This window comes from Podarcis pityusensis, assembly GCF_964106645.2.
Source record: "Podarcis pityusensis genome assembly, chromosome: 15".
Classification (NCBI taxonomy): Eukaryota; Metazoa; Chordata; class Lepidosauria; order Squamata; family Lacertidae; genus Podarcis; species Podarcis pityusensis.
In genome coordinates this window covers 22971726-22997380 of record NC_138040.1, presented here as the reverse complement: position 1 = coordinate 22997380, position 25655 = coordinate 22971726, and the positions used below count along the sequence as shown (strand labels likewise).

General features: G+C 45.4%; 1 protein-coding gene across 1 annotated transcript in view; it reads left to right on the top strand.

Annotated features, from left to right (window-relative positions):
• Positions 1–7688: 7688 nt before the first annotated feature.
• Positions 7689–25655, top strand: part of TECTA (tectorin alpha) — a 96701-nt gene continuing 78734 nt past the window's right edge. The window contains exons 1-3 of the mRNA XM_080983355.1: positions 7689–7793; positions 16751–16884; positions 18745–19032. Of these exons, the coding sequence (XP_080839481.1) occupies positions 7730–7793; positions 16751–16884; positions 18745–19032 (486 nt within the window). The 5' untranslated portion in view covers positions 7689–7729. The remainder of the gene's footprint in view (positions 7794–16750; positions 16885–18744; positions 19033–25655) is intronic.

Genomic DNA, 25655 nt, shown 5'->3' with positions numbered 1-25655 from the left:
GGGATTTGAATGTACTAGCTTCAGAACTCGGGGAACTGTTGTCTCTGGGTACCAAGCCATAGCAAATGAGAAGTGATCTGTATGTGGTTCTAGAAATATGGCCTTAAGGAGGCTTGTTGGTCTACAGAACTTGAAGGAAACCAATTTCTGTGCATGCTAGACCCAAATTTAGCATTCAGAATAAATTATACAAATTATCTAACCTGTATCTTAATTCTTCTATCCTTAAGTTGTGCAAAGAAGTTGGATTCCCCACCCCACCCTTGTGGAATGCTGGTCTAAAACTATTTATTGGGGGGAAATATATGGAATTTATTTTTTTGTCCGCATGATAGGAGTTGGGCTAAGAATTTTTTTTTTTAAGTTAAATAAGAGAATTAAAAGGTTGTGAACTGAGCACAGAAGCCCAGACTGCTGAAAACGTTGCATCTTCTCTGGCTTTTTCATCTTCAGTGAGACAAGAATGCCAAAAAAGTGAAGTAGGGAAGTTGGAGGAACTTGTAACAAAGTTCATATAATGTTGACCCATAAGCAAATATTTGCTGATTTAACCTTTAGGCACATAACTGTCTATATAGTGCTGATTTCAAAAGAAGTTTGGTTTTCCTAAATCTCCCTAGATAGCACCTACCATTTTCATGCTCCAAAATGCCCAACCGTGGTGGTTTAGAACTTCTCAACACTGACATTCTTAGATTGCTGAACTCTACAACACATGTGCCACTGGTGTGCAGGCTGCGCATGACCCCCTGGGTATAAATGATGTATATCCCTAAAAAGCAGAAGCCACATCAGATTTATAACTATAGCTAGGGGTGTGTGGGGGGGGAACAGGTCAATTATATAACATACAGCATTTTGAAACTAGTACAGTGGTACCTCGCAAGACGAATGCCTCGCAAGACGAAAAACGCGCAAGACGAAAGAGTTTTCCGTTTTTTGAGTCGTTCTGCAAGACGAATTTCCCTATGGGCTTGCTTAGCAAGACGAAATGTCTTGCGAGTTCTTCCGAGTTTGTTTCCTTTTTCTTTAAGCCGCTAAGCCGTTAATAGCCGCTAAGCCGCTAATAGTCGTGCTTCGCAAGACGAAAAAAATGCAAGACGAAGAGACTCGCGGAACGGATTAATTTCGTCTTGCGAGGCACCACTGTAATGGTTTTTCAAGAAGTTGCTAAAGCATCTGCTGGTGCATCAGACTGTGTGCTAATTTAATCAGGCATTGCTTGCTAATGCTGCCATATAGACTTGCCATAGAGCCTTGAGTTGCAATCCTGTGCCCACTCACTGGGGACCAAGTCCGATCGAACTCAGTAGACACGTACAGGATCACACAGCTGATGTAGCAATTCTGGCCATCTAGTTTAAATACAGGAGGAGATGGGATTGAACAAGAGTGGAGCACCTGGGATGGAAGTTATTCCAGTATGCAGGATCACCTTTGGAGGTTGGCATGGCAAGAGCTTCCAGACTTCGGCTGTGGCTGCTCTTTCTCTCTGGCTTGGATTAAGCGGCTTAAACAGGAACAGTGAGGAGCAGCTGTTGCCACGATATATTCACTCAGTTGCCTATCCCTCTCAGGCATGTGAGCATTCAACGGTGGCAAGGAGTAACAGCAGCAAGGACGAGTGCCCCACCACTAAAGTGTCATGCTGCAAAGCCACCCATGGAGCTGGCAGTGCTATGATATATTGAATGCACCTAATAAATAACTTATCCAACCAACATCTTGTGCCTTGGTCACGCGGAAAAGCGAGTTATTTCAAGCTTCTTGATTCCAGAAGATCCAGTTCCTTCCATCGCAACAAAGACCACCTGCACCACTCCAGTTGCAATGGCCCAGTGTACATCTCATTTGAAAAATGCCGCAGTGGTTGCAGCTGTGCCAATCCACAAAACTGTAACCCAGGCATTGGCAATGACGTCCAAATGGAATGTAAAGATTTGAAACCCCTGAGCTTCAGAGAGCTCATGCTAGGCTACCCAAGATTTAGTTACCAGAAGTCTCATGGAAGACTCATGGCCTGAAGACTTCGTCACATGTCCTTTGTAGAAAAGATGGCATTGGTTTTGTTCAGTAAGCAAAATGTTGGGGCAGGTCTCTTTAATTTCTTCAGGCAGAAGGGAAAGGCAGCCTGGGATTGAATCCTAGCTGACACTGATCACTCCACCTTCCTCACACGACTCTTCAAACTATCAACCTCGCTAGGGCAAGTAACTAGACCTAATTCTATAATACATTCTGAGAAGACATGATGCCTTCTTCCTTGGTGCCCAATGGCATCCCTTCATTATTATAAATTATTGCACATGGAATAGAATTGAACCAAATATCCTGCGTTTCCAAACATAAGTCAGGTCAGAATGATAACCGTCAGGTTCCTTTGACCACTGAAGTGGAGAGTGTCTGAAGGTTGTTGAAACCAGTATTAAGGAAAGAAATGAGCACAGCAGTATATTTTGGACAGGTACTCCTACAGAGTCTTCATTCTAATGTTGAATAAATGGCCATCAGTCTGCCATGAAATTCTCTATGTTTTTGCCCTCCATCCACCTGAAACTTCTGCATCAGTCTCTCTGCAAGCAGTGCTTTCCAAACTACATTATATCATCACTTGGCAACTCTTCAAAATAACCGGAAATGACAGGTGTGACCATTTTACCAATTAAGACATATTCTGACTGATAAAAAATGCCAAAGCTAGTGTCCTAATGGGAACAGGATGGATTAATGCACATGTAATTTGGACTGAAACACATTGGCAGTGTTGCAGTGTCTCCGTTGGTGTGTCTCGCAGAACAGATTCGTGCCTCCATTTTTGCTTTGGGATCCAGTGTGGATTATCTTGGGACACTGGACATCCAAATGCTATTCTCTTAGTTTCAGTTCACATGTCTTTGTGCCACTAACTAGACCAGGGAGTTGGCTTAATCTGCACTGCAGTTGGGGGGTGGGGGGTGTTGGTGAATAATTGGTGCAGAACCAATTATGCAGGGTGGGGCTTACCTAGGACTCCCCCCCAATATATATATATATATTTCATTCAAGTTGGCACCCCTGCTTCCAACACATCTTGCAATGGACAAAGTGCTTGGATGGGGGGAAATGGATAGATAAGAGGTCACCAGCTTCTCAACCAATTGTCACTCTGCCCTTAACAACCACTGAATCTCTGCAGACATTACTGAGCACTTGTGCTAAATCGCCAAGCCACGAAACGCGGCAGAACAAGCTACTAGAACAGGCAGTGCTGGTTTGTTCCCTTATAAATTGGCAACTCTATAGCCAGGTTCTTTCCTGAAACAACACCCTCTCCCTTAGCCTTTTTGCAACAGGTTTGCCAGGCTGAAAGGTGAGGCATGGATTTGGCAGACTGGAAAACCTCAACTGGTTTCTGGACATCTGTTTGAATGTAAAATAAACCAGAGTACAATTAACTTGGAAGCCAATAGCCCTCACTTCGTGTGTGTGTGTGTGTGTGTGTGTGTGTGTGTGTGTGCGCGCTTAATTCCTATGCTGTTTAATGCTAATTTTGTAATACTATATAGACCCTCCGTTAGGAGCACAAAGAAGGAAGGGGTGCCTTTTTCCTCCCCCTTTTGTAGTTTTTTTTCATCCCCCCTTGTAAGTGAAAAGTGATTCTGGTCAAAACAGCCACATACCTGGTTCCTTGTAGCTTTGACATTTCCCTCCTGGATCTACTGGAAGGTTTAACTTTTCAGAAAGAACAAGAGCAAGAGGCTGCTCCTGACTTACACGGCCCACGTTTTTGATCTGCGTTTTTTGATTAGCCAACTTGTCAATAACCATTAGAATGGGAAAGTGGATTTTGTCCTGAATTGGAACTCGTCACTACTCCGTAAAGGGGGAGAAAAGCTGCTTTGTGTTGATTTTCAATAGAAAGACTAAAAGGACTTTTGGGGGCATCAGCCATCAACCATAATTAGCAAAGAGGACTTTGGGCATGTGCCCTTGACATAATTTCTTTCCCCCAGGTTTTTCCAAGTTTTTGGTTTTCTATTTCAGATTTAAATTTTCTTCGCCACAAACCAGGTTGGTGATTTCTTTTCCATGTATATTTTTTATTTTTAAAATCTTAACTTCCTCTGAGTCTGTCCCTTGCAAGCTTGCTTTTATGACAGCATTTCGGTGATGTCTTGTAAAATAGGCAGAGTTGAACTTCTCTTTGTCTGCCATTTAGGAGCCCAGCAAAAGGTCTGAGGAGCTGAAATTAATTCTACCCCTGTAACAATCCAGAAATATGTTCAGTATTCCAGGAACTCTGGATTTATTTGATAGAACATGTCACATTTGCTATATCAATGTCAATTCCTGGTTATATATATAGATAAATGCTGAAATTTCATCTTGATATCTTTATCCTATACCTATCATGCACACATTAAACTTACATAGAATGTTAGTATGTCATTACATATATCTCTCTTTTACATTGTACAATTTTATAATTATGTCTCTGTCACTCCTACGTTTTAGGAAAATGAATCTGTACGTGTGTGTGTGTGTGTGAGAGAGAGAGAGAGAGAGAGAGAGAGAGAGAGAGAGAGAGAATGTTAGACACAGGTACATTTACAAGCCTTTAGTTAAAGAATTTAAGCAACTCTGATTAATGAAAGCTTTACACTGCAGAAGAAAGGCGACATCTGAATCCAGTAAAAGTTAGTTATGATAACCATGGATGCATGGGACCCCATCCTCTTCCTGCCCCCTCAAGGCTGTGAACCACCCTGAGGCCTATGAGAATAGGGCGGTAAACAAATTTAAGAAATAATAATAATAGATTGGGGAAATGGTGGGAAAGCTATTTGTAGCAAAGTCCCAGTGAGATCAACTGATTGAAATTCATCATATTGAAGTCCTGCTCCATTGCTTTCAATGGCTCATGACCCAATGCTTGTTTTAGCAGTAAGTTCTGCTCATTTACAGCAGAACTTGGAGGTGGCAGGTTGTATCCAACTGAATCCATTCTCAGAGTGGATCCAATGAAAGTCCATTGATTTCAGTGGGTCTACTCTAAGAGTTACCATATTTTTTTTCAGTGAATCCGGGGACACTTTTCAACTTCCTACTAAATAGATGGATTTTGTCAGGGAACTGATTTGTAAATCCAGGGACTGTCCCCAGGAAACGGGGACGTCTGGTAACCCTAGTCTACTCTGAGTATGGGTTCAGTTGGCTACAACCCGGTATGTGCATATGCAGCTGTCGTTGCTAGTGTATTTTGCCGGCTTTTGCTCAGGTTTCTGAAGATAATATCGAATCCTATACTAGTCCCATTGTCATCTCCTAGCATATACGTGTGTATGCAACTATTCTGGGTTCATAGAATCAAAGAATTATAAAGTTGGAAGGGAACATGAGTGTCATCTAGTCCAGCTCTCTGCAATGCATGAATCTTTTGAACAGTGTGGGCATGACCCTAAGATTAAGAGTCTCTACCAGCTGAGTTTATCCGTGGGATCTTTGTACGACTTGTGCTGACATTCAGTTCTCCAGACTGACTTGGGCACAATTGTAGATTTTAATAATAATAATAATAATAATAATAATCTGTAAACCCCCTTTATGCCACTGCTTTGCCCCATATTCAGAGCCCCACACAGCTCCCTTCAAAGGAGGGTAAGCTCTGTGGGTGTTCTGGGGCTGCTACCCCCCCCCCCAATTGAACTAAATGCAGGAGGCATTGTGGGTTGTCTCCAGTGATGGACCTACCCAGAGTAGACCCACTGAAGTTAATGGGCACAGTAAACAGGTTCATTCATTTCAGTGGGTTCTACTCTGAGTTGAACTTTGTTGAAGACAGCCATGTGAGTTCTGTATTATTATTTATCTACATGACTGAGATACCGCTTAATGGCAATCGTCTCTTAAGTGCTGTACAAGAAACACAATACAGAAAAGGCGATAATCAGTTAAAAGTGTAAAAGCAGGCTTCTGTTAAAATGCCTGCTAGAAAAAAAAGTATTTACTAAGCATCAGAAGTTCGGCCTGAATGACCTCAACTGGATGGTAGTACCACAAAATTGGGTCCACACTACTGAATGCATCGCAGCTTCTGGTGGATCTAAGCCAGCCTTTCTCAACCTGTGGGTCCCCAGATGTTGTTGAACTACAACTCCCATCACCCCTAGCTAGCAAGGCCAGAGCTCAGGCATGATGGGAGTTGTAGTCCAACAACATCTGGGGACCCACAGGCCGAGAACCGCTGATCTAAGCCATGCAGCTGAGCCATGGGGACCATTAGCAGCAGGGCTTTTTTTTTCCAGCCAGAACGGGCCAGAACAGCATTCCGGCACCTCTCAGCTGGGTCCCAGAAGTGGGGGGAGAGCTCTGACCAGCCTCAACAAAGCTCTGCTGCACCTCCAGCTTGTGAAGAGACCCTTTCAGGAGCCTGTAGAGGATGTCCCATTCCTCAGTGAGCAAGCCCCACATTGCTCTGGCTCACATGAGCTGGAGAGGGGGGTTGGGGGCTTGTTAAGCTGCTCAGCTGAGGCACAGGAGGACCCCCACCTTGCCTCAGCTGAGCAGCTTCAACAAGCCTCTGGCTCATGAGAAGACCCTCCCCACCCCTCAGCCCAAAGAGATCCTCTTTGGGCTCTGCAGTGGGTCTTCTGAGGGACATTCGGTCCAGCACCTTTTTTGCCTCGAAAAAAGCAGTGACTTCCCCGAAGACCTCAGTGACCGGGCAGGGATAAGAGGGATCAAGCAATCCTTGAGGTACCTTGAACCCAAGTCATTAAGGGCCTTGCAAATTACGTAATACAAGAGCCTTTAATAGGTCCAGAGTGGCAGTCCATGTTTCTCTCTTTTGCAACAGATTCCCGGGCAGAAATGCAAAAATCTGGCCCTGATTTAATAAAAATGCAAAGGTAATGAAACTCTGAGCACTTTACATTGAGAGCGATTTTGTACCAGATTAATAATGTATAACAAATTCCTCAGGGCACGAAAGGAATTAAAATACCCACGTAGGATTTCTGTATTATTTATGGAGCTTCGTTTTTATCTCGTCTCCGCACACGCCCCCCCACCCCCCGCCAAACCCTTTGCAAAACTGATATCTGTGTTAACGCAAAAGATGGGCAGCTGTGTCAATGTTTGTCCTCCCATCCTACCAGTCAAGAAATGTGAAGTGTTCTTTGCCTCACCAGCTGATACAGAAAGGGAAGAAGAAGAACGAAGAAGAAGAAGGAAGGATTAGTTAAGGCAGCGTTGAAAGTCTTCCAGTGAAGAGAGCACTCCACGGTAGATAATTGGCTCTCGTTTTGGTATACAATAAGAATCTGTTCAGCCAAAAGCTTTGTAGCATGGAGATCATTGATTAATCGTTTGGGGTTATTAGGGGAATGAGTGTTTCCTATCTGAGCTATTTTCATATTCAGACCTATTAAAGCTGACACTGGTAGCACTTTCTAGCAAACATGCCCCCTCCAGCATTGTTCCTTGAGTTTGCCCCGACAAAATGAGCCAAACAAACCCTTTGTTCCCCTTTTCAAACAAGAGCGGTGTCGTTAACCGCGACCTAATTAAGAGGTTTTGTGTTTGTGGGCACGGATGGAGTGACTGGTTTCCCAAATTTCAAGCCGTCTGGTCCCGTCAAGCGATGCTGAGGCGATCTTGACATACGCTTTACGGTGGGATTTACATATGGGACCTGGTTCTGGATGGGCGACTGATTTGCTGCACTTTTTCTCCTTCCTCTTCCTCTAGGATGAATTACCCGTCGTTCTTTAGAAGCTGGGTGGCTTTTGCCTTCATAATTATTCGACAGCAAGGTTAGTATTTCGGCTCGTCAGCGGCCGGATACTGATACTTCCCCGGTAATTAGCAACCCGCTCCCGTCAAAGATACGCTGCATAAGAACCAGGCATGTATAGCTAATGGCTTCTCAGTTTTGAAAGCAGAGTAAGTACATCTCGTGGGCTGCAGCTGGACTGATTTCCAAGAAAGTGCATCCTTGGGACGCCAGAACTGGTGCCCTGACCTTAGCATCCCACCCCACAGACGTCCACGGCAGCAGGGAGGCAGCTTCCCATCCCACTGGAGAACTGGTGTGAGTTAAAGTACCAGATAAGCAGGGTCACTTGGGTGAGTCTGATTGTCACCAGCCGGAAGGGAAAGTGAGTAATGCCTGTGATTCTGCAACTCACCTGTGTCCCACAGCCGTGTGGAATCACACCATGTGGAAGCAACTGCCACCCTGCCACGGTGGATGCAAAAGGCCCACCCTATTTTGTGGGGGAAGAAGGAACCCACGTAACACCTGCTTTTGCTTCTGTACCAGCAGAGAGAGGCGGTTATTGCCTACCTTAAGCAGTCAGCTTACCTGAGCACTCCCATTGTCGCCTCCCGTACGCAACTAATTGCACAGGCAGGTCATCTAAGGAAGTCTTGCCCCATGTTCCCCTTTTCCCATTCCCTTAGAGAAACAGGGAAGTGATGATGTGGGGGCAGAGTCTTCTTTGTGGTGGCACCGGGTTTATGGGCCTACCTACCCAAGAAGGCTCATCTCTCCCATTCTGGTTTAGTTTTTAGGCTTCGGGTGAATCTAATTCTGTTTCAGAAGGTTTTTTTGAGATTCACAGAGGTGATTTTGTGTTTGATGAGGTGTAGCTTCTGTTAGGTTAGCGGTTGTATTGTTATTATTGTTTGCTTGTTTCTGTATGGATTTATTTTAATTCATGTTTTTTTTCAAAATGGGAGGGAAATGGTGTTGTAATAAATAGCCTGTCCCTTCCCCTAGATAGGTGAGTGTGTTTAGGGACTGATGTCGGAAACCATTATTCAGACTACTTTCGGATCCTGGTGGAAAGCTGCACATCGCTCCCTGCTTTGATCCACCCTGTAGAACTTGTTCCCAATAAAGGGAAACGGTTGTAGCGCTTTTCCACATAATGGGACCAGGTAAACCTTTGGGGATGTTTGAAGAGGCTGCACCTGCAAAGATGCAGCTCATTTCTGATTCTTAAAGCAGCTGTTAAAAGGAAAAGTTGGGCTCAGTTCCACTCTTGGAAAAAGGAAAGAACAACAACCCCTACATTTCACAGCTGTGACCCAAGCTGTAATTGTTCAGCTATTACATAACAGCTGTGAAATGATTTTGCTCGCTCACTATCTCTCTGGCAAAGGAATGCTTGCCAGAGACATTAACATCGTCCGTAGCCATATGCAAAAACATGTTGATTATCTGATTGGCTGTGCTGCCTGCCAGTCTCTCTGTTTTATGGCAACTTATCTTTACATGTTTGCATTTAGAACAGTTTTCTTTTTCTTTTTTTAGAAGAGTTCCAGAGACAGAGAATGTCTCATAGCAATATCTTTCAAGCCCTCTGTCACTTGCAAAGATGATTAAGATATGTGTGTTTTGCGTTGTGTGCAAGAAATTGGTAGTGTTTTTGAATGGGCAAATGTCAGTTTTGGTTTTTCTTGGGTTCTCTGCATTTCCACCTTAGCTTGTGGATTTTTCTTTCCCTGGAAAGAGTCCTTGTGTAAATTCATCAGCATGTTAGTGCAAATTTCTCCTAATATACACATTTTTGCAAAGCAATGTTCCCCGATATAATGCATTTTTCCATGTTGCTTTCATGAATATGTGCATTTCAGTTCACCCTGGACCCTACCCTATGCTTATTCTCCTTTTTAAATTTTGGTACACATTACTGGGTTTCAGAAAATGCATTGCAAGATTTGGAGAAGTGCAGTTTTCAAAGGATGGCTGTGTTTAAGTTCATGCAATTTCAGAAAGTGTGAATTGGGTAGATTCACCTTTAAATGCAATTTAATTTCTCCACCCACCCACTCACTCCCATTCCTGTGCATGATAGCTTAGGGTGGCGCGGCAGCGAGCAAATAGAAGGAGCAAGCAATTTCCGCTAAGGAGCACCTCTGCTGAGGTTAGACAATAGCTTTGGGGTGGTATTAAGGCGATTAGAGTAGAGGATGGGCTGATTATTAATTTATTTAATTGCTTTTGTGGGGATTCCTCCAGGGTGCTCAGCATATCACATGTGGTTCTTGGTGGCATTTGGAGTTCAAATGCATCAGCAGAAATTGAACTTAAAACCAAATCACTGTTGCAGGAGCACACTTTAGCCTTGGTATAAGTTCACTGAGACTCTGGGTTTAGGAAGGCAAGGAAGCTGCATTTATTGCAGGAAATAACTGCTTGGTGGGAAATATCCTAGTTCTAACAAAGTTAAGATGAGAGAATGCCATGAGTTGCGCCTGCTCTTGCATCTCAGCAATAAATACACAAAAGGCGCCTTGCAAGTTGAGAAGTGAAGAAGAGGAAAGTAGGAAATGAGGTCAGCAACCATAAGAGTATCGGTCTAGCCTGAAGGAAGGGCAACAAAGGTTAAAGGCCAGTCTAGGAAGTCTGGAGGTGTGTCCCCTCCCCGACTCTCTGCTATTTTGTGTGCAGACACATCACCCTTCAGTGTGGGCTGAGTTGCATCACACTGCCAACAGTCCTTCCCTCTTAGTCTATCCCAGGCATAGGCAAACTTGACCCGCCAGATGTTTTGGGACTACAACGCCCATCATCCCTAGCTAACAGGACCAGTGGTCAGGGATGATGGGAGTTGTAGTCCCAAAACATCTGGAGGGCCGAGTTTGCCTATGCCTGGTTTATCCTCATAGCACCCTGTGTGAGCTTCCTGGTTAAGTGGGGGTTCAAACCCTGGTATCCCCAGGTCTGGTCTAACACTCCCTAATCCAGGGATGGGGAACCATTTTTAGCCAGGAAGCCACATTCCATTCTGGAAAGCTTTCTGGGTGCCCTCATCCACAGGCCCAAAGGTGAGGTTGTGCGAGTGGTTTGGTGCAGGGGTCAAAAATGCCAGAGAGGTCAATTCTAGTGCTTTATTGTAGAAAAGTGAAAACTTACAATGCAATGCCAGAGACCTTCCTGCCTTTACAGACTCTGGGCAACCCCTGAAACAGCAAACGTTTGTCATGACTGTCCACGAGAGGCTAGCATGTTAAGCGTTGCTTATACAGAAAACACCATATGTCAGTTTGGCCAGAAATTTCTATCAGTCCACCTGACCAATGAAGGCCTAGGTGGCAGGCATCCAAGCCTTATGGGTAGCCCCCCTTTCAAGGCCAATAGCCAAGCATCCCAAGTCAGCAGATAGCATCAAAGCCAGCCAATTAGCATCTCTCAAAGCAAGCGGATGAACATACAGTGGTACCTCGCATCCTGAATAAAACGTAAGACGTGACAGCGTGTTTGCGCGTGCCGCGTTTAGCTGCTTCCACGCGTGACGTTATTTTGAGCGTCTGTGCATGCACAAGCAGCAAAACCCGGAAGTAACGCGCTCCGTTACTTCCAGGTTGCCGCGGAGCGCAACCCGAAAGCGCTCAACCTGAAGCACATTCAACCTGAGGTATGACTGTATTGCAGTGAATGGCATAGTCCCCGGGTAATGTGGGCTACCAAGTTGACCTTTACAGGCCTTCCAGGTCATTTTCACCATTTGGTTCTGCACACTGGGGGCCACATGCTAATGCTGGGTGCACCCAGAAGCAAAGTGGGAAGAGAAGAAATGTAATTCTTGCATTTGCATGGTAGGTTAGTTTCTACATACCCTGCACAACCTCACTCTATCAAGCACCCAAGGAAGCAGTAGGCATGATGAGGGTTCAAGGACACATTCCAGCCAGTCTCAAACACCTAAGGAAGGAGTGAAGCAGGGTGGGCGAGGGCCATTTCTTGGTGAGATTCCCCAGGGCCAGATAGAGACACCTGGAGGGCCGCATTCAGGCCCTGGGTCTGAGGTCCCCCCACCCCCTATTCTAATCCTTACACCGCACTGGTAATTTGCCAAAGCTAGAGCTGACAATAAGATGTTTTTTCTAGGCCCTGTAGAGTCTTTCACTTCTTTCTCTCCTGTAGATCATATCAATTATTTTTTAAGCATATGCAAGCACCTTAATTCCAATTTGTTAGAAATTCAGCAAGGCACTACCCTATGGGAGTTTACAGTTCCTTCATCCACACTTTGCCTGGACACGAATATGAAAAAAAACTCACAATACATTTCCCGCAAGGGCCTTATTTATTTAATGCATGCATATCCCACCTTTCTCCCAAGATGGGATTCAAGGCGACTCACAAAAATTTTAAAGCATCATGATAAAACACAAAGTAATTTTAAAAGCGTAGCCGAAGACCGTAGTTAAAATACAATAAAACGCTTTTAGCACCAGCAATTCAAATACCGATTGCCCCAAATACCAGCTCCCAGTGGTCAATATTGTCTGGCCTGCCAGAACAGGGAGGTCTGAGCCTACCAGAGGAAAGGCAACGAGGAGGGAGCCTGTCCAACCTCTCTTGAGAGGGAATTCCACAATCTGGGGGCAGCCGCAGAAAAGGCTCTCCCTTGTGTCATCACCAGCTGTGCCTCTGATGCTGATGGGATTGAGAGACCGTATTCGCCTGAAGAATGTGAGGGGAAGCTCCAGGGAGACCAGGGATTTCCCTCATCACGGCAGAGGGTGGAGCCTGCATCCTGCTGCGCTGGGCCATTTATTTATTTCAACAATCTCAAGTCCTTGTAACCGATCTCCAGAGCCAGGACAGTTGCCCTCTTTCACAAACAGATCCTTCATGCCTGTCGTGGTGCCAAGCCGAAGGGCTTTTGTTGGAAGTTTGGGTGCAACTCAGCTTGCTGAAGAGGGCTTTACATGGGGTTAAGGCAGATAGCACGAAACCCTTCCACATTCCCAGACTATCCCTGTACCTTTAACCTATCAGCTTACTTCTCTTATCTCTTTCTTGTTTGGCCTGATACGTCTCAGGTTGCATCCTGTTTACAACTTCCTCCTCCTTCTCCTCACACTTCTCTCTCTCAGACCTCTAGATGAGAGGTCATCTTCATACTATCCTCTGAGAACAAAGGGAGCAAGCATGGCTGCCTTGTTCCTCTCTAGACTAGTTAGTGGGACTAGAACTGGAAACATTTCTGTCCAAGTTCAGCATCTTTCCTGCAATAAACAACTTTATTATTTTCTTACCTACAAGCATCTCTCAATGTGCAAAAATTAAAGACCATTCTCTAACCAGATTCACTAGCCCAATGCATGCTAAAGGCTTCAACAAAGGCTGGTTATCTCTATACAGTGGCACCTCTGGTTACATACTTAATTCGTTCCGGAGGTCCGTTCTGAACCTGAAACTGTTCTTAACCTAAAGCACCACTTTAGCTAATGGGGCCTCCCACTGCTGTCGCGCCACCGGAGCACAATTTCTGTTCTCATCCTGAAGCAAAGTTCTTAACCCGAGGTAATATTTCTGGGTTAGTGGAGTCTGTAACTTGTAGCGTATGTAACCTGAAGCATATGTAACCCGAGGTACCACTGTAGTTTTCTTATTGGAAAAATACCCAAGTAGGCAGCCTGCCCGGTCCCTAATCAGCATGCTCAGAGCCCACAGAATACGGAGTATCTGTTGGTGAAGAGAAGGGACATGGGGAGTTGGAGATGAGGAGAGGGTGTAGGATGAAATGTATTGGAAGAAGGAATGACCAGCTGGACGCTGGAACAGAAACACCACACTGCAGTATTTGTTGCAGCTCCGCTCTACATGGCAATACAAGGGCCTTGCTCAAGAACTTGTGCAAGATTCGGATTCATAATTTCTCACACAGCATCCAAAAGAGCTTTTTCTGTGGGCAGAAAATGCTTTTCTATCAGGGCGGCACCTTTTGATTCAAGCCACGGGCCTAGTCACCAACCAGTGCTGTGGCAGGAATGGGGCCACCAGATACAGTCCTGGTGATCCCCTCCTCTCTCTCTCTCTCTCTCTCTCTCTCTCTCACACACACACACACACTACATGCATGCATTCCTAGTACACACCTCGTTGTGTGCAAAGAACTCAAGTCTTTCAGAAACTGGAGAAAGAGGCCCAAACCCTGAATCTGGGTCAGGACCTGGTGACTCTACCTGCCATTACGGCATTTAGCAAATTAGGAGAAATGCCATTAGGTGAAGACCTCGCCGTGGCTGAAAGCAGAGGTGGGAATGCGTAATGTGATTCAGAAAAGGGCGAAGGGCCCTGAGGTTGTGGCCAGGGATGGTGGAGAGATTGGATTCAGCACGCAAACCCATCAAATCTGCACTTTCCAAAGCAATATGTCCACCGAAACACAGCTAAACCTTTGACATTCGCACTGCTCTGAATTTTGTGAGGCAGTTCTCCAACTGAACCATGTTTACAAAGATGCATACACTGGGGGGAAGCGTGCATAAAAATGTAAACATTAGTGAAAATAATATACAGAAATGCGTTACGGCAGGGAAGATTGCTTGCAAAATAAGTCAAAGGTGCATATAAAAATGTGATTATTAGGGATAATTTGTACTAAAACCAATGAATTTTCAAGAGGTATTTTAAAAAAAGAAAGAAAGAAAATCAGTAAATAGCTGCAAAATGTGGAGAACTGAATTTAAGGCTGGAAACATGAGAAAGTGAGTGAACTGAAATCCAAGAAGGCAGATAGAAGGCAGATCCTTCCATCCCTAGTTTTGGCCTTTAGGTGTTCTGATCGAATTGTTGAGACAAGTGCAGCTAGAGGGCCAAAGAGCAGGAGGACGGCCAAAGGGACTCTCCTTTTCTCAAAATCCAGGAAGACGCAGTGGGAAGGTGCCAGTGCTGAATGACTCAATGGGCCATTCTGGGCTATTTATTTATTTATTTCCTGCCCATCTGGCTGGGTTTCCCAACAAGAACACCAATAACAATAATAAAAAAGCAACAACATTTTTACTCCTTCCATCCTGTGTAGGTCAGAACAATCCAGCAGGTGCATGACAAAAATATTATACACCAGATACTGTCCAAAATCATTCCACTCCTTTTAAAAAGTTCATATTTCATTGGCCAGTTCTTCACTTTCTGCAGATAGATCTCCATTAATCTCCATTTAAGCACATGCTTAAAGCACCTTCAATGAAAGAGTGCACACACACAAAATGAGATTTTTTTATATTTAAAAAAATGTGATTTATTTTATTTTTTTAAAAGAAAGGTCTTGAGCAGTCATCATGGGGAATATCAGAACTTCGTTAGATTTTTTTACACTCCACACTTTCCCCCTGTCTTCCATTCTCTTTTCAATTACTTATCCCCACTTAAACTAGGGGGACGTCCTACTAACGTAGATGGAAATAACGCAAGGACATCAGGTCCTGTCATGTGCTGCAATTAATCTATGCTTCATTGTTATTTTAATTTTTTTATTTTATACGGTTAACTATTGTTCTTACTTTGAATTGCACCTGGGGGATCCATCACCTTCTCAGTGCTTAGGGCCTCTAAAGGTCTCCATGCGGCCCTGGTAGGCGCCCATATGAAACTTAACATAGGACTGCAGCAAAGAGTCTTAAACAGAGGGTGAATTGTTTTGCCTTTGGAGGCTCGGCTGAGTGTTCATTGACTATAACGAGGGCAGCAAAGTTCTTTTCTAGCCGAGACAGCATTATCCCCTCATGTAAAAACATCAGGGAAAGAAACCTCAGCCAAACAGATACAATTCAGTTGATGTTGTGTGAGCAGGGGTTTCTGCCCATCATGGGAATGTTTCAGGATAGACCTGTTGCTATTTTGCCTTTGCCAGTAAGGCCATTTTAGCCAGTGGTTTCTCTGGGAATATCTGCAAGCTTATATCCGTGTTCAGGCTTGGGCCTTATAGTGGTACCTCGGGTTACAGATGCTTCAGGTTACAGACGCTTCAGGTTACAGACTCCTCTAACCCAGAAATAGTACCTCGGGATAAGAACTTTGCTTCAGGATGAGAACAGATATCGCACGACGGCAGCGGGAGACCCCATTAGCTAAAGTGGTACCACAGGTTAAGAACAGTTTCAGGTTAAGAACGGACCTCCAGAATGAATTAAGTTCTTAACCCGAGGTACCACTGTATGAGCACCTGGAGGTTTGGCACTCAGCTCAGCTTAAATCAATGTGAAAAATAACTTTAAACATGGCGGCTCAGACAAACTTTAGGGGTTATATCCAATCTCGTCCTGCCTACTCAGAGTAGACCCACTGAAATCAATTGTCATGACTGACATTAAGGACATATCTCATACCCTCCAACATTTCTCTGATGAAAATAACAACATTTTTATTATTTATACCCCTGCCCATCTGAATGGAATGCCCCAGCCATTCTGGGCAGCTTCCAATATATATAAAAACATAATAAAGCATTAAACATTAAAAAACTTCCCTATACAGGGCTGCCTGCAGATGTCTTCTAAAGGATGTATAGTTACTTATCTCCTTGGCTCAGGGGTCGCATAACTCCATACCCTCCAACATTTCTCTGATGAAAATAGGGATGTCCTATGGAAAAGAAGGACATTCTGGGACCAAATCAAAAACCGGGACGGCTTCTGTAAATGCGGGACTCTCCCTGGAAAATAGGGACATTTGAGGGGGTCTGAATTTGCATGTGTCTGCTCTAAGGTCCACAGGTTTCACTTTTGCTGGTCCTTATATCTTGCCTGAGTATAGTGAATTTGTGTGTCATTCTAAATTACCAGCTATGACTCACCGCAGATGTAGGTGCATCTTAGTGGATGGGTACTCATTTTGCTTGTTTGTTTTAAATATTAAAGGGGCTTTCAGGGCGAGGGAGATGAGATGGTTCTGATTGTGTGCCAATGGTGACTGCAACACAGTGGGGCTGGCATTTGAATAATAGAACATATGTCCCAATTACAGCTCAGGCCATGGCAATTTTGTATCCGTTCTGGCCCAACGACACCAAAACGCCCAAAGTGGATGACGGCAGCTCCCCGGAGATCAAGCTGTCCTTCCCATTCATCTTCTTCGGAGTCCCATATCGAACCATTTTTGTAAGTACAGGGCTGGGGCTGCGGAAGCCGCCGGACCCTATTATTCATTTTCCCCGCCATTAACGTCTGCATTTTAAACACAGCTTCCCTCCAGCATTTCAGGCCAGAGGAAGATTTATGGGATCCCTCCTGACAAGTTCTTAGATTTCATGAACTGATAGGTTTTATGATTAAGAAAGTCAGAGGTATATTTAATGGGCTAATGTTCGTGGGGCAGGGATATAAAAGGCAATAAATTGCCTTTTGCAGGTGATTAAACACCAGAGAGACGCGAGGGCCTTGACACGTTGGACATTATTCCTGTTGCATGACACGCAACAAGCGTATGGAGGGAGCAACTGCAGGAAAATGAAGACTATTTATTTCGTTCCAGCTTCAGGGATTTTTTTTTATTTTTTGCATCTTTATTTGTTTTGCTTGTTTGTTTAGCAGACGAGCTGTTCGGCTGACTTGATCTCTCATGGTGGTGCTTGAAAAGACTAAAAAACATTACCTCTTTAGTGCAGGATCAAGGGGTGAGCAAATACATGGGCAAAATGTGCAGGAAGAGACCTCAGCTGTCTTACGCTGAGTCAGACCACTGGCCCATCCAACCCAGGATTCTGTACTCTGACCAGCAAGAAACTCTCAGAGGTATCAGACAGAGGACCTTTTCCACCTTCTGGTTCCTTCTGGCTCCCCATCTCTCTAGTTTCCTAGAGATCCTCAACCTGTAGTTAGACGTGGTGTAGTCCCAAGGAGGCTCCAACAGTGAAGCAGAATTGTGCGGTGAAGCTCTTGATGGATGTTACCACTTTAGAAAGTGATGTGGGCAGAGGTAAATGTCTGGTTTAGGGCCATCTTACCCATAGGTGCTAGGGGTGTGGGGCACCCAGGCGCCAGGCTCTCAGGGGCTCCAGGCCAAGAGTCCAGGGCCGAGATTTGGAGTCTGGGGATTGGGAAGAGCTGACAGCTGCTGCCGAGCGGAGTAGAGCCCATCAGAGCGCCACAGCTTTTCTGCTACGGGCGAGCGAGGCGCTGAGGCAGCCGGCCAACTCCACCCTCCTGCGCGCCTGGGATTGGTGGGCCGTTGAGAGGCCTGCCCAGAGCACGCTGCTCACACAAGGTGCCCAGCTTCACTCAGCCACCACTGCCACCACCTTGGGCTTGACTGTTGTTGTGCTGGGCACTGCTTGCCAACATTCTACCCCAGGCACCCGGCCCTTGCCTTGCTCTGTTGCCGCTGCCTCAGTTGATGCTGAGGCAGCTGGCCAGGCCAGCTCTGCTGTGTGCACCTGCCCTAAACAAAAGTCATAAACTTTGGGGTCCCCCCCTAAAAAAAGGTTGATAACTCTGGACAACCTGGGGGGTGGAGTCGGATGGATCTTTGCATCCTGGCGCTGCATATGCTTAAGACGGCCCTGGTCTGGTTGTTTCCCCATGGGAAACAAGCATCTAACGGAGCAGAAGACAGCAGGGGATGTGCAGGATAGGGCTGACTACGCACCATACATTGGAAGCATACGACTTCCACAGAAGACAATTCCCACAAATCTCTTTAGACCAGTCTGCTTTGGTGAGTATTCTGTGAAAAGGTGGTCATGATGAGAATGCAGAATATGGAAATTTCCAGGGGGGTGGGGTGACCTCTGGGTTTCATTTCTCTGTGGGTTTTTGAACCTCAGTTCTATCCCAGCCTCAGGGTGAGATGAAGGCCACAGAGGAGCCTAGAAATATAGCTCTATTTACAACCCATAATTGCATAGCCCAGCCTCTGCCACCGGCTCAACCTACGCAAGCATAATTTTAAGCTGACATTTCTGCCTCTCGCTGCCAAGCCTTCCACTGGCTTAAATCAAGCCATTCCGCTTTCCCTTGCAGGTCAACAACAATGGCGTCGTTTCCTTTAATGTGCTGGTCAGCCAGTTCACGCCAGAGTCTTTCCCCCTGGCTGACGGGCGGGCTTTTATCGCTCCTTTCTGGGCAGACGTCCACAACGGCATCCGAGGGGAAGTCTATTACCGGGAGAGCACGGATCCTGATCTCCTCAAGAAGGTCTCCAAAGATATCCGGAAGTATTTCAAGAACCTGCCATCGTTCAACGCTGTGTCCATTTTTGTTGCAACTTGGGAAGAGGTCACCTTCTACGGAGGCAGCAGCACAACCCCGGTAAGGGTAGAACATGGACGGGATGTGATGTGCTAAAACCAAGTTTAGAATTATTTCACAGCGGAGGAACTTAGGGAGCTGCTTCATGCTGTGTCATGCTGAGTCATCTCGCTCTGTACTGTCTACATTAACTGGCAGGGTTTCTCCAGGGTTTCAGGCAGGAGTCTATCCCAGCCCTTCCCCAGAGATGCCAGGGATTGAACCTGGCACCTTCTGTATGCCTACCACTATTTTGTCCAAGTGCATGTTTTGAGTAGGAGCCAACACTAAACTCCCAAAAGGAAGCCACTTCTGTATAGCAGTAAGTACAAAATCTGCACATACCTGGTTATGTTTGCTGATCTTACCTATGGGGAGCAGGAGTTTGTTGCATGATTGTACAGTAGGAATCGTGTGGGGGATGTAGAGGGGGCCGTGACCCCAGGCTCACATATTTGAGAGGACACAATCAAGTGCCTCCATGACAGGCACAGAGCCCTGGCAGCTGAGATGCAGTGACCAGCAGGTTGGTCTAGCAGGCAGGTGGATGGAGGCAGCAGGCGATGAGCCTCCTGGAGGTGGGTTCCATTCACCCTCTGTGTGGGCTCTGTTTGTGCCCCCCCGGCATGTGCCCCTACCCCAGCTGCCCAGTCCGGGGGGGGCACAACACTTGTCCTGCCCCAGGCGTTGGCAACCCACGCTACACCACTGGTAGGAATTCACGTTGTCCTCTCTTGACTTGCACACGATGTCTGTATGCTTAGAAAACCTGTATGTGAGAGCATTGGAAGTGATGGAACCATACATGGGTTTCATGTGCTAAACTGTAAAGCAGTAATTGAATGCAAAGCTGATAGTAAAGCTACAAGAGCACCCAGTCTGTGGCAAGAATTCTGCAGCAGAGGCAAGCCCCTTCTAGGCCAGAGGACAGGGAACCTGTGGTTCTCCAGAGATGGTTGGACTCCAACTCACATCAGCCCCCGTCAACATGGCCAGTGATCTGGGACAATGAGAATCGGTCCAACAACATCTGCAGAACCATTATTTCTCCCCCCTCTGTTTCAGTGCTTGGCATGTGGCTATTAATCTCATGACAATGTGCTGGGCCCCGGAGGTGTTACAAAGTCCAAAGTGGATCCATTTTGGATCTGCCTTGCATCCCGAACATCTGAAATGCATTGATGGTGTGTGCTTAAAATCCATGGTTTAAAAAGATGTCTGTAAGCAGAATTCAGTGGCAATTCCATTTGCAGTCAAATTTGAAAGGTTGCCGAGTGTTTGAAATGTCGATATCTTCCCTTGATTTCTTCCCGGGACAGTGTTGTGTCCACTAGTTACTGGACAAGGCTCAGTGACGCCAAGTTGGGGCGTGGGTTTACCACGTCTGCTTGCTGTTTCTAGAGTTCTTTAGGCTATTAATTCTGTACTTTTCCTTCTCCACAAGCCAGTTTCCAGATGCTCTGCTTAAGTTACTGCAGAAGTCTGGAGCTCAGCTTCTCAACTTTGCTCATTTCCAGCCCATTAGCATTTTCACTTAGTGTGTCCCTGCTTTTAACAACTTGATAGTGGGTCTCTCTATTGAAGAGAGACTTCATCTAAATTGTAGGCTCCAGGGTGGGAAAAAGGGTAGGTGCTGTTGTCAGGGGCAGTACCTGAATGAAAATGCTGTTTGACCTGGTAAGCCCAGCCAGTCTCTCGAGTCACCAACTAGTCCCCAGTGGATATTTAATGGAACCAAGAGAGATCTTCCAGATACAGTATATAAATGAAGGTGTATATATCTATAGATATACATGTGTGTGTGTAGCCCACCTTCAGTGTCCCCTCTGCCACAATAAATTAATCTTTGGCTGCCATCCATCATCTTAAAGCCTACCTTTTGGGAGAAGAAAATAGCCCCCCTCCCCATCAAAAAAAAAAAGTTTTGGCCCAAGCGACTGATCTGATTTCCAGAACTTTATGGCTTTTAAATGTAAGTAAGCACAGATGGAATTTCTCCTCTGTGATGTTAATCGGAGCAGGCGGGGAAGGAGGGCCATTTCAGAAATGAAGGTTGCTTGCTTGTGTGTCCAAAAGAATCTAACCGCCGCACAAAAATCCCAACAGGGTTCTTAAAAGCATAGAAGGGGGAAAATGAAAGAGAGCCATTTGCAACATTATCACAACAAAAATCAAGCTCCAGTCAAAGAGGGGATTGATCGCAGTTGCCTGCAATGCTCATTCATTGATTGCAGCTAATGCTGATATTATCAGGGGAGGGGGCACTGTTCCCCAGTCGCTAGTGCAGAGACCAGAACTACCCACGCATCTTACAGATGTTGAATATCTAATAAAGGTGGCATCATCGAGTGGTGTGTTTATGGGTTGTATCCACTTGGCTTCAACTCAGAGTAGACCCACTGACATTAATAAATGTAAATTAGTCACGTCTATTAATGTCAATGGGTCTACTCTGAGTATAACTAGGATTTGATTTGATTTTCTTTCCGCTTTGTGTTTGCTTTTGGTTGGTGTATTTATTTATTTTCGTATTTGACTATTTTAAAGATTCAAATGATGCAGAGGGCATAGTCGATTGGCAGTGTGTGTGTGTGTGTGTGTGTGTGTGTGTGTGAGAGAGAGAGAGAGAGAGAGAGAGAGAGAGAGAGAGAGATTTGACTCAGTACTCAAACCTTGATAAAAGTGTCATGGGTGCCAGCACAAAATGGCTGCCATGGGCAACAAAAATGGGGGGAATGCACTCTGTAACAGTGAGTTCCATCACAAAAAAAGCACAAGTGAAAGGAATCTTGTTCTGCTGCCCTTGTTGTACAGTGGTACCTCAGGTTACAAACGCTTTGGGTTACAAACTCCACAAACCCAGAAGTAGGTATCCCAGGCTGCGAACTTTGCCCTGGGATACGAACACAATTCCTCTTCCGGGGCCATGGAGGCCTATGTAGGGAATGCGTGCCTCGGGTTAAGAACGCTTCGGGTTAAGAACGGACTTCCGGAATGAATTAAGTTTGTAACCCAAGGTACCACTGTATCTTATGATGAACAGCATAATAGCCGCTCATTTAGAGATCATATGAATGATTATATCATTTCAGTCTGCTGAATCATTAGTCCATCTTGGACCAGTATTGGACCATCAACCTATCTAGCCCAGAGGCAGCTGACCTATGTCCCTCTTGATGATGTTGGACTTCAACTCCCATCATCTTTGCCTAGTGTCATGCTGACTGGGGATGATGGGAGTCCAACATTATTTGGAGGGGCACAGATTAGCCATACCTGATCTAGTTCATTTTTGTGCCTTGATAAGGTAATGGGCTGGATGAGGGCCAATAACTTGAAACTCAATCCACACCAGACAGAGGGTAGTTACTTTGAGTGGGCTGCTTACCTGCCCAGGTGAATGATGTGTCAACCTGTTCTGGAGAAGGTTGCATTCACTGTAAAGGTTCTTAGTTTGGAATTCTTAGTGATCCCTCTGTGTCATTAGAGACACAAGTGGCCTCTCTAGTTTGGGATGCCTTCTACTAGCTTGGGCTAATACACCAGCTGGGATCCCATCTTGCCTCCAGGATCTGTGCCCTGGTGATCTCCTGTTTAGATCATCACACTGTGTTGCACCTGGGGCTACCTTTGAAAACAACCTGGAAAATTCAGTCAAGGATATGGCTGTCAGATTCCTAACTGGGACATGTTGTGTTGCAAACATATCACATCAGTACTTTGCCATCTTCACTGGCTCGCAGTCCAATTCAAAGGACTGGTGTTGACCTTTAAGGGCCTTCATGGCTTGGGACAATATCTGAAGGACTCTTCCTCTTCTCCCATGTACCTACAAAGACCTTGAGGTCTTTGTCAGAAAGCCTTCTACAGGTGCCATCACTAGATGGGGAGTTGTGGGTGGCTGGTGCAGAGTGTTCTGTTTGATGAAGGTTCCCCAGTTGCAGAAGGCCCTCCTCACAGAGGACGATCTGCTGTTTCCTCTAATGTCCTTTTGGAAGCCAGTAAGGACCTTTCAAGGTGGCACTGTCAGTTAAACCACAGAGCCTAGGACTTGCCTATCAGAAGGTCGGCGGTTCGAATCCCTGCGACGGGGTGAGCTCCCGTTGCTCGGTCCCTGCTCCTGCCAACCTAGCAGTTCGAAAGCACGTCAAAGTGCAAGTAGATAAATAGGTACTGCTCCGGTGGGAAGGTAAACGGTGTTTCTGTGTGCTGCTCTGGTTCGCCAGAAGCGGCTTAGTCATGCTGGCCACATGAACCGGAAGCTGTACGCCGGCTCCCTCAGCCAATAAAGCGAGATGAGCGCCGCAATCCCAGAATGGGCCACAACTGGACCTAATGGTCAGGGGTTCCTTTACCTTTACCTTTACCTTTAAAGACCTTTCAAACCCCCACCCATCTTTCAAATCTTGTTGTGACCTTTTCTATCTGTTCTAGCTCTTATGTTCTATTCTCCACTCTTTGATCCCGATAGTAATTTTGACTCTGATTTTTACGCCGCATCACATTTGATTGCATTACTGTGGGTTTTAAGTTGTGTGTGTGTGTGTGTGTGTGTGTGTGTGTATGCATTTATCTCATAAACCACTTATTATATGTTGTTGTGTGGAAAACACAAATATAATGCAAATATTGTGTGTGTGCTACTGCGATTAGCAAAGCATCTTTTTTATCAACGTGGCAAAATGTTTTAGCAGCCGATGAAGGTGGGAGGCAAAACATTTTTCCACACTAATAAAAAAAAAATACTCTACTTAACGATCTCAGTAATTTATATACTATATTAGTGATTAACTGAATACTAAAATAGACCCAGAGCAAGTTTGCATGAGGTGCTGTCTGATGCTTCTGTAACCGCCTATAGTCAATAAATAAATAAATATAGGAGGGATTGAACCTGGGACCATCTACATACATATCAAACATACATAATGTTATTTGTATGCTGCCTTTCCACAGTTCAAACCATGCTCAAGGCAGCTTACAACATGGAAAAACCACATACAGGCATTCCCCCAGTTATGCACATTTTATTTGTGTGTGATTGCTTTTATGCAGGTCGCCGCAAAATAAATAAATTGATTGGAATGCTGTGCCTTCCCTTGCTCGGGGCTGCTGCCCGGAAGTTGCTCTTGGTCACTCACTTGTTGTGATGCGAGGGATTGGAGAGAAGGCTTGGAGGAGCAGCCCCAAGTGAGAGAAGGCCCATCAGGCGGTGGCCCTGGTGGCACATGTGAGTCTCTCTCTCTCCTCCCTCCCTGCATGCCCTGTTAAAATGAGGTACTCCCCCCTTTACGCTATTTCAGTTATGTGCACGGAGCCCAGAACATAAACCCCACATAAGTAGGAGGATGCCTGTAACTACAACATAATAAAGTAATTATAAACAATAAACAAAACAAAACAAAATACACAACTGAAAGGAACTATTTCCATAGAAATCACAAGTTCTAAAATAAAGATATAAAAAGCTAACAGCAACAATGCCTTGCCCCAACAACGCCCCCTGTAAACAATACGCCAGCCCGAGAGTCTGTTCTGTGGCCTCAGCTTTTGTAGCTGGAGTCAGTCCAGGCCCTCCCTTCCCAGGCCAGTTGGGAAAAGGCCTGCAAGACAGGGAGCAGGTCTTCCAGGACTCACTGCCAAGATGGTCTCTGGTCTCTTCAGCAGCCTCAGCTTCTGCATTCAATGCATGTCCTCTACCATTGAGCTCTGGGCAGGTGTTTGACCAAATACACCTTTCAGCCATTTTTCAAACCTGATCAACTTACATGATACCCAAATAAAGCATCATGAGATGCCCCCACTAAGCAGGGCCATGGTTTTGTTTCCCAGGGGGTACAGATGTTGTTGTTTTGTTTGTTTCCCCTGCTGTCTCCACTGGGAAACTGTGGCTGTGCTCTGAAGCAACAGACTCAAATCAGCTTCAACCAAAGGGCATGCTCCTTCGTGCTTCTTTGCCTTTCCTGAAACGACCTTTACCAATCTCATTCTCACTCAATTCAAAACGTCTGGAGGAGGCAGCAAGGTTGAGGAAGCATGGATTGTTTTGGGGAGAGGGAATTGCATTTGCGGCGCAGTGCAATTTGTTTTGAACGGCACCATCCTTCACACAAAACGGCGAGGAAAAGACACTGAAGATTTACATACAGAATATAAAAGAATGTGGACACTTAAGGCGGGGGTGGGGGGTGACATTCATCCCTTTCAATGGAATTTGTAGCAACATTACCTTTCCCCCAAGTCAAATGGTTTTGGTTTGTACCCTTGCATAATGGTGTTCTGAAAGAAAACTCATAAGCAGGTTTCTGGTGACTCTATTCTGCAATAGACTTCACAATCTGTTGCACAATGAGTTTCCGCTCGTGCAACTGCTGCATTGGATTCTTCTGTTGCTCGATATGAATACTCATGTGCAAGAGCCCTTGTGCTGGCGCGCAGAAAACGCTGGATGCATCCCTTAGTAAGCAAAGTATTCCAACTAAGTCCAACAGTGGGCTAAAGGCTGTTATGTTTCTGGGGCCAGATCATCCTTCCCAGGCTCTGCATTTTCTTTGAGACGTGGAAGATCTTAAAAGGGGCAGGGCATTGGTTTGCAGCCCAGAACTCCACCTCCTCCTCCTTTCTGACAGTTCCCTCCACAATTG